The following is an 8,771-nucleotide window of genomic DNA, read 5'->3' on the forward strand; positions in this document are numbered from 1 at the left end:
TTCAAGATCAACTTAAAAGATTATAGCATGCAATTAATTTTTATTTATAGTTATATCCCAATCCATGAATATTTTCAGCATTACCTATATGTGCATATATTCTTAAAAAATATGAAATATTACCAATAATTAATTATATGACGTTAGATTTTAAATTGTATTGACACACAGTCTTATATATTGCCAACACTAATAGTAGTACATGGTTGTATTACAAATGACGCATTGCAAGGTAGATAACTCTAGATCTTGCAAAAGTATACCAATGTTTACTTTATGAATACATCATGCTAACTGAAATTTCACAAACTGCTACATGAGCATACATGTACATATGACTGTTGGTTTTTGATGTGTGAATAATTTTCCAACAAATATCAATGTATTTATCTTTCATTACTTTCCAGTAGCCAATAATAAGTTTGAGAACTCGCTGAACTTTAATTTCACATGCTATTCTAAGAATTCAAACATAATTGCATGACCATTTTGGAGTTACTGCAAAATTTCCTGTATTAAAAAAAAAGAACAATTGAATAGAGCACAGATGCCCAACACTTTATTGACATAAAATCCAACTGTCAAGGTATACATAAACTTTAAAATACTACATCTCCAATCTTGATCAACATATTTCAATAAAATTAACAACAAAGACCATTTGTAACATTGTGTCTCACTGAAGGCATAATAAACAGTTGACAATATTTTGGCACTTCTCTCCTTAGTTTTTTCCATTAATATCACTGCATCGGATAGCAATTCTGAGGTCAATGCCCAACTCAACGTGTATGGATGCAAGAGTCAGAGATTCAAGTGTTCACAATCACAGGATGTATTGAAAGCCCTCTTGGCAAAGTCATAAAACATGCTCTTGTTATCAACATTACAAAGTGTTGCAGTGCATCAAGACTGCTTTTAGTTAAGTAAAAATCACCTCTTACATCCATACACATCTTGCAAATTATCATAGCACCTTTATTAAATCTTGCTTTAGAAAAACTTCACATCCCATTTTGATTATAAAACATGCAAGCTTTGGAATGTTTCAACAGATCTTGTTTGCATGCATGACTATTGTACAGCAATTCTATCAATTTGATGTAAAGATCTTTACAAAAAGCACACACTCAACATGGTAAACAGTTACAAGAGATGGGGAGAGATGTCAATATATCCTTCTCAGTAACACTTCTGTTGTAAGGAGTTTGTCCACTCTTCACCAGTATGTAACAATGAAATAAGATCTTTCTTTTATATTGCACTTGCATGAAAAAGCTTCTCAAAGCTCTGAGATCTAAAAACTTTACAGTTCGTAATTGTTGTTTCACAAAACTAAGAAACATTCCAATATACAAATGTACGTAAAAACAAGCATTGGTAATCAAAACATAAAATCAACAGAACAGTGACCCCTGTATATAGATCGATCAATAAAATCAGAAAATTCACCTCCAAAGCCGGCACACCTGACACTGAGAGTAGGAAATATAACATCAACAAGATAACAACAGAAGCTCTCAATGGCTAGGTCTTTGATGGTAACAATAAATTATAAAAATAAATTAGTGGTCCATGTCCCAAAGTTTACATACATCAAAGTAACCTGTGCTAGGTAGAATACAGTTTAAGTGCAGTGGTATATTCAACTTTCCTATACACTAATTACAAGAAAATGTGTAGTTCTACATGAGCTTTTAAAGCATACAGCAATACTATACAAGTAGAAAACATAATTGTGGTGGAATGTCCGATTACTTGACTCGAATAAATGTGGTAACAACTATGGAATTCTGTCATTAAATAATAAATATTATAAGTTACATTTATCTACATATTTGAAATTACTCAAGGGTGTCAAAACATGTCATGCTTGTAACGAAAAACAAATTCTGAACACACTTGGTCAATTCTGCTATGACGACAGCCTGATAAACTAAATATTTGAACAGCTGTTACAGGTCTTGCAGAGAAATATCATTTCAATATACATACTCTTGGCTTACGGGAAACAATATTAAGTCTGCCCAGGAATGATATTGCAGACTGAGATCTTTTCTGAATGATGCTACGTTTCATCTAATCACCATTCTATCACACTAGTACACTCAATGTGGATGTTTTACACAAAGGAACACTCAGGATTTCTATCAAAGAGGGACTTGCATTTTGAGATACAGTATAAGATCTTTTTACACTTACATATAAACATAAGATTTCAGGATGTTTTATTAGTACATATACATGATGATGACCATATTCTCTTCTGATCATGGACCAATACTCTTGAACAATTTTTGACAAAATCTATTACAAGTGTTCATACATGTTGATCATTAATTATGTACAAATGTTATTGTGCAAGTTTCTGGCATTTTGAGCATGTATTTGGCAATCTGTCAGATATGTAGTGATTGACCTCTGATATATGTATTCAAACACTTAAAATGCAAAGCAGACATTCCGAGAGAACCAAAAAAAAACAGCCATTAAAATCTTGTTCATTAAAGGAAGAATATCTTGTTGAAATTCTACACAAAAACTGGTTAGTAACTATGGAGTTAGAAAAAAACCTCGAACACAACACCAGCTAAAAACTAATCCTACTATTACTACTATAGAAAAATAGAGGAATTAATTGAGAATTGTATGTACTGATTTCATGCTAAAACTTGAACAGATGTTCTTCAAGGATTTTGCTAAAGGTGCTACTTCACACCGAGTAGACATGCATGTTCACCACAACACCACAGGTAGGCCGTGCTCTCTATATCAAATCACAGTTTTGAGTTGTCATATTTTTCACAATATTTCAAGTATGCTGGGTGTTAAACTATTCACAGTGCCAACCCCTATATACACTACCGGTACTTTTCTTTTTTGGCTCAAATAAAAATAAAAACAAACACATAAACAACAGAGTTACAGACAATGACTACATCTACTGAAGCTACGAAGTTTGAATAAACAATGATATAATTTCTTCAGGAACAATATCAAACTATATCTACGCATATGATAGAATAACATGTAAATATTAAAAAGCAATTCAGAATGCATCACACCCGATTTCCCCCATAAGTATCATCTCTAATACAGAGACAGATCTAAATATTTACAGTTGTTAACAATTGCACTTGATCTTTGCTAGCATCATTGCTCAATAAAACATAATACTTTATACATGTACAACAAACCAACTGCTTGATCTTGATGACAATAAAAATAACACAGATGGACCTTGTTTCAATATGAAACTTTAACATGTAAAGATTTCACAATTTTCATGTATATAAAAAAAAATGGATGGTTTAAACCCCCAAGAAATCACTTAGGGTACATCAATACTTGGGTTACTTCCCCTTATACTCCTCCGAAATTATCACATAGTCTTTTAAGTTTGGAATACAAAAGATGTACATATGTTTGTGTTAAAAAAAACCCTGATGGAAGCATACAATGACTAGATCCTCTGAATGTTAATACAGCATAAAGATCTTATAGGATATGCCTGTCTGCATTGTAAATAATACCTATATCCTTTTGAGTTTCCATACACTCTTCCTACATGGTTATAAGATAAAATATATAAAACCTGAGTTCACCTAGTGTTTCTGTTCTTTATAAATAGAAACCCTAGTTCACAGCTGAATTTCAAAACTTGCTCACAATCCATTGTTTCACTGAAGTTCTTGATGAAACAGTACACCTATTGCACATGCACAGAAATGTGACATCTGTTTATACAGTGTATATATCGTAAACAAATGACACATGTGTGGAGACCTAACAATATGGAGAGCTAACAGTATGAACTGCTCTTACAAGACTGATGTTTCTGACACAATATTATAAAATTCTCTCTGTATTGGAAGAGCCACATAAAATTTCATCCGTATATTTACTGGTACTTTGTAATCTAACATTCTTTTTCTACCTGACTTTCGTGAAGAAGGCTTGATACAGCATCACTGATGCAACATTTCCTTTCTTAAGAGATAATACTTTCCAGATTTTATTTTTCTCACATTGTAATTCCAAAATAATAATTGTTTTTATCAATTTAACAGTATTTGCATGGGATCTACCAAGAGTTCTAGAGATAACCTCTAACAAATGATAATAGGATGCACATGATTTGTATGAAATAAAGTGATTGTAATAACCTCATGTTATAATCTTGTGAAATAAGAACATTAAAATGTTGGGGATTTAAACTAAACTTTTATAACTTTATATCAATTGCTATCACTTTCAGTATATATCAAACCTTCTTGTTTCATAATTCATGTGATTATTGTAAACATAACCATCAACAAATAAAACTAAACAAAGATTTCAGAAAATATCAAAAAGTACACAACAGATCAAAAATGAGATTAAACAGGTGCACATCAAACAGTGGCCCCTCAATATGAGTTTTGTTTATCACTGACTATATCTGGCCACTGTCTATTTCTTTTATCTTTATCTCCCTTTTCTGAGGAATGCATCATGTGTTTCATTCATATCTTAATTCTCTCCACAATTTGTTCCCAGGTTGTGAATTGATGGCATGAATAATCTTTTAAACTGATGTAACTGTTTTGATTTTTTATATATTTACACTTTTTATGGTGACCTGATTTGAATTATTTCCCCTGCAGAGGTATGCTGATTTACCTGGTTACACCTGTAACAGTGTCCTGGTTCTTTTAGTGGAGGAGGGTATGGGAAGTTGACCTGATTTTTACACCTGTTGGTCAGAGAGGAGAATCCTCATGTAGGCTCTCTCAGCATCAGCCGAGATGTCAAACACAGCCAAAGGTAGCTCATCATCTTCAATTGGACTCCAGTTCCATTTCAGATTTTCTGACACCTAAACCAAATAAATACATGATCAATTTCTTACGCCATGAAAATAGACTTAAAACACGTTACTTGAATCTAACCTACTTTTTAAAAATATATAAAGTATGTGTTTTTTTTAACCCCCATTCATTCTAAACATCTTCTGAAATCTACCTCTCCCAATGCAGCAGCCCACTTTTCATGGAAACTCTTGAGTTAAACAGCCATGGCTGACCCAGGCTATCTATAACCAACCTCCCACATTCCTCTAGCTAACCTTTTGAGGGAACTCTGGGGCGTAGCAGCCGTGGCTGAACCATGATATATGTTCCTCCTCTTCCTCCACTGTGCAGATACAGCAATGGGGGATGTTGTATGACTTCAGACTGTGTCCCCTTAGTCGGGCTATAGCAATCACATCATCCTCCGAGATCTCATAGCCTACAGATAAAGCACACCGGTTCCATAAACAAAAAAATAAAAATAATCCCATTAGGAATATTATAAACATATTGTTTCTATTCATTATCTATCTCACTACATGTATCTCAGTAAAAAAAATTTTGAACCCTATTACTATTAACAAGAAGGAAGTTAGAAGGCATACAGATATAGTCACATTACACATTGTTTAATTGATCTCTGTTCTAAAATGTGCTTACATGAATGAAACATCAATATAATTAGCTGCACATACAAAAATCTTGTAACAGTAAAATCAAGACTAATAATTCACATATGTTATCATTAGTTTGCTAGACATAACACTGAATAGTGTATACGATTGTACATACATACAAAACAACCATTAATTTTCAAGAAGCGTACATGCATGTAACTGTATTGCAAATGAAAATTATGATTTCATACGATAAGGTTTAATAAGTTTACCTATGAGAGAGAAGTTCTGGAGTTTGTTACACCTCCACGCCAGCATCACAAAAGGATCCTCGTCTGTCTGGCTGATGTAAGGGACAGGGTAGCCATCCATCAGGCCATCCAAAATATACACTGACTGCAGACTGTTTCTGCAAGGGTAAACAGAGCTGAAAACTCTTGTACATTTTTTTGTAGCCCATTTAATTTTCCTCATTTTGTTTCATTACTGCACAGCAGTTTCATCTCAAGCTGTTTTTTTATAAAGCAAATAATTTGTAGCAAAACATTTCATCATAAATTAAATCTTTGTATTATAGAAACTTTGTTAGCCAAACCTGTAGTGTGTGGACATATAGTTAATTGCTGCAGTGTTTAAATTGGTGCAGAAAAACTGACGAAAGTGGGCTAGTGGTAGGTTTGGCTGCAGAATATCCAGTAGCGACTCTACACCATCAAATGAATGGACAAAATTGATGGTGACCTCTAGCACAGGATTATGAGCAGATACCATCTGCCATGTTGCATTCGAAATCTTCTCATGAGTACTCTCAATACCATGAACATGTATGATCAGTCTCTCCAATTTTGCACGGCTTCTGTCAACGAAACTTTCGAGGACACTGTTTGTAAGGTAGTCGTAATCAATGCTGAGATGAGTCAGCTGATAGAATGGTCTGAGGTCATCGGGGGTCAACCATATGATTCCATAATTCTCACTATCTTCTTTGACACTGGCAAGGAATAAATGTTTGAGGGACTGCGAGTGGTGTTTGGATAACAATTGCAATAGGTGATTGGAATGTTCAAGAAGCTCTTCAACACAGCCCAAAGAGAAGTGCCTCAGTCGTCTGCTAGTTTGAACAATGGTTTCAATACCATTCAGAAATCTACCAAAACAAAATATAATATAATCACATTCATAATAAATTCACAAACAATTTTATAAGATTAAGTTATCAATAAGTATACGGAAATGTTTATAAACATTACAGCGGAATTTGATTGGGCTGAGAACAGTCAGCTGACTTTGCAGTGTCACAGCTGTTTACCTGTTTACGAAGTTCGAATCAGGCCATTCAATGTGACAGCTAGACGGGAAAAGAGCAAAATGTTGCAAATTCTTGTTGGATCCAAGAATGGTGATGATTCTCATGCCCTCTCTCACCTCTAAACAGTTATGCGCATTAAACTTAATCACTGCTTCTCTCACGAAACGGCCACATCTGTCTGCTAAAAATCTCGACCTGTGCCTCTTCGAAAATCCCAGTTGGAACTTAATTTTGCTCCATAAAGATGGATGAAAAAGACAGTTCCTCCATCGTTTGTTAACTGAAGACGCTTTCAGTCGGTCTTCATGCGAAAGATACGACAGTATGTCCACAATAAGTACGCTGGGCAACGAGCCCCATCTTGGACCCGCTGCCATTTTTGTTTTTCTGCCAAAAGTGACGTAAGGTCACGTGACATAAATATTTTTGTTGCGAGACTTCGCATTCGGAAAATCTCGCCGACGCTCGACACTTTCCGTGATGACAAGCCCCATGCCACATAAAGCACAAAAATGTGTGCGAAAAAATCTCTGCGTGCGTATTTCTACGAGGCGCCGTTTTAATTAACATTTTTGACGTACTTTCTGATATAAAAGAAAATAAATATTTTATGCAAAAAATTCTCGATAACTTTTGATGTCAAACAAACATTTATTCTAAAAAAAAAAAAACCCACCGATTTCTGATATTTAATAAAATCAATATCAGAATATCAGATGTTCACTTTTTTTTATATATCAAAAGAAATTTCCTGATATCCGAAAAAAAACATTTTTTGATAAAGTTGAATTAAAGATATTAAAAATTCGAATTCTTGACATCAGAAAATCATTAATATTTTCTGTTATCAGAAAATCGATTTATTGATTATGATATCAGAAAAATAAAAATAAGATCTATTTAAAATGACGATCGACTTAATTAATGCTCCCGTGATGCACCCTTTGTAGACTCCTTAGAAATTGTGTTTCAAACCCGTAGATGCATGTTAAAAATTGAAATATGTGCATAATTTTAAACACAATTTCAGTTTGGCAACTTGTCCATTCTTACAATAATTAGCACCACTTTCTTTACCATTCACCGTCAATATATTGAGACGATTCTATAAATGATAAATGAGGTCGACGCAAAATATAGGCCTACAGGCATCAAACAGGCTTACTGCAGTTATCGATTTCAATAGATAAGACGTACCGGAATAACAGGAACACATATAAATCTTACATTAAAAAAATCTTCAAAGAAAAACAACAACAACAAAAATAGAATGCAATTCTGGCTCTGTAGTTCAGCGATTTGCTTTTGGATCATGGGAATATTCATTAAATATGTGAAATATATTCGCCATTAATTTGAATTTCTGATATATTAGAAAATATAATTTGTGATATTAAAAACCAGTTTGAAATCTCAAAAAATCATTTAATTCCTAATATTAAAAATCGATTTTTTGATTGAAAACTTTGGCAGATTCATTCTGATGTGTTTTTGACAACAATTTGTTTCTCTTTATTCTACGCATAATAATTCTTATGTATTCTAACGTTGTCTCAATAGGTAGAGATTAATTGTCTTCTTTTTGTTCATATATAAAGGGAAACAAATCATAATCAAAGTACTGAAGAACTGACGGGAGTTGATTTTGTCGATGTTTATTTATTTTAAAACCAATAATATGTTATTTTGCATGACAAGTACATGTAGTTTCTAATTTGTATTTGAATTACGCACATTTTTATAATATGAATAACAAGAATGTCGAGAAACCCCCATATGAATCATGTTAAATAATATTTAAAGATAAAATGAATTCAATCAAACTATGTATCAGTAATAGAAATATTTCTCGAAAATTGTTTGGATCCAAGCAATATTGAACTTTAGTCTCGTTCAACCAAATGCTCGGCTGACACCGTAAATCTCCGACAAGCAAGAGAAACTCTCTGCTTTTCGGAGATTTACGGAGACAGCCGAGCGTCGAGCTGAACGAGACTATATTGAACTCTGGCG

General features: G+C 33.4%; 1 protein-coding gene across 1 annotated transcript; it reads right to left on the reverse strand.

Annotated features, from left to right (window-relative positions):
- Window positions 1-537: 537 nt before the first annotated feature.
- LOC105333513 (F-box only protein 33) lies at window positions 538-7,163 on the reverse strand. Its single transcript, XM_011436535.4, has 5 exons — window positions 6,759-7,163; window positions 6,045-6,596; window positions 5,722-5,858; window positions 5,108-5,271; window positions 538-4,858 (listed from the first exon to the last, which is right to left on the reverse strand). Exons 1-5 carry the CDS (start codon window positions 7,133-7,135, stop codon window positions 4,730-4,732), a joined length of 1,359 nt encoding a protein of 452 aa, XP_011434837.3. The 5' UTR covers window positions 7,136-7,163; the 3' UTR covers window positions 538-4,729.
- Between the last annotated feature and the right edge of the window lie 1,608 nt (window positions 7,164-8,771).

The sequence above is a fragment of the Magallana gigas genome, chromosome 6 (genome assembly GCF_963853765.1).
Source record: "Magallana gigas chromosome 6, xbMagGiga1.1, whole genome shotgun sequence".
Classification (NCBI taxonomy): domain Eukaryota; kingdom Metazoa; phylum Mollusca; class Bivalvia; order Ostreida; family Ostreidae; genus Magallana; species Magallana gigas.

What these genes read in the sequence shown, in the direction of transcription:
- LOC105333513 (XM_011436535.4), bottom strand. Translation starts at nt 7,135, where the DNA reads ATGGCAGCGGGTCCAAGATGGGGCTCGTTGCCCAGCGTACTTATTGTG. An exon ending in CCAGAACTTCTCTCTCATAG is followed by an intron (nt 5,272 to 5,721) that starts GTAAACTTATTA and finishes CTTTATCTGTAG; the next exon opens with GCTATGAGATCTCGGAGGAT. An exon ending in CCCCAGAGTTCCCTCAAAAG is followed by an intron (nt 4,859 to 5,107) that starts GTTAGCTAGAGG and finishes TATTTGGTTTAG; the next exon opens with GTGTCAGAAAATCTGAAATG.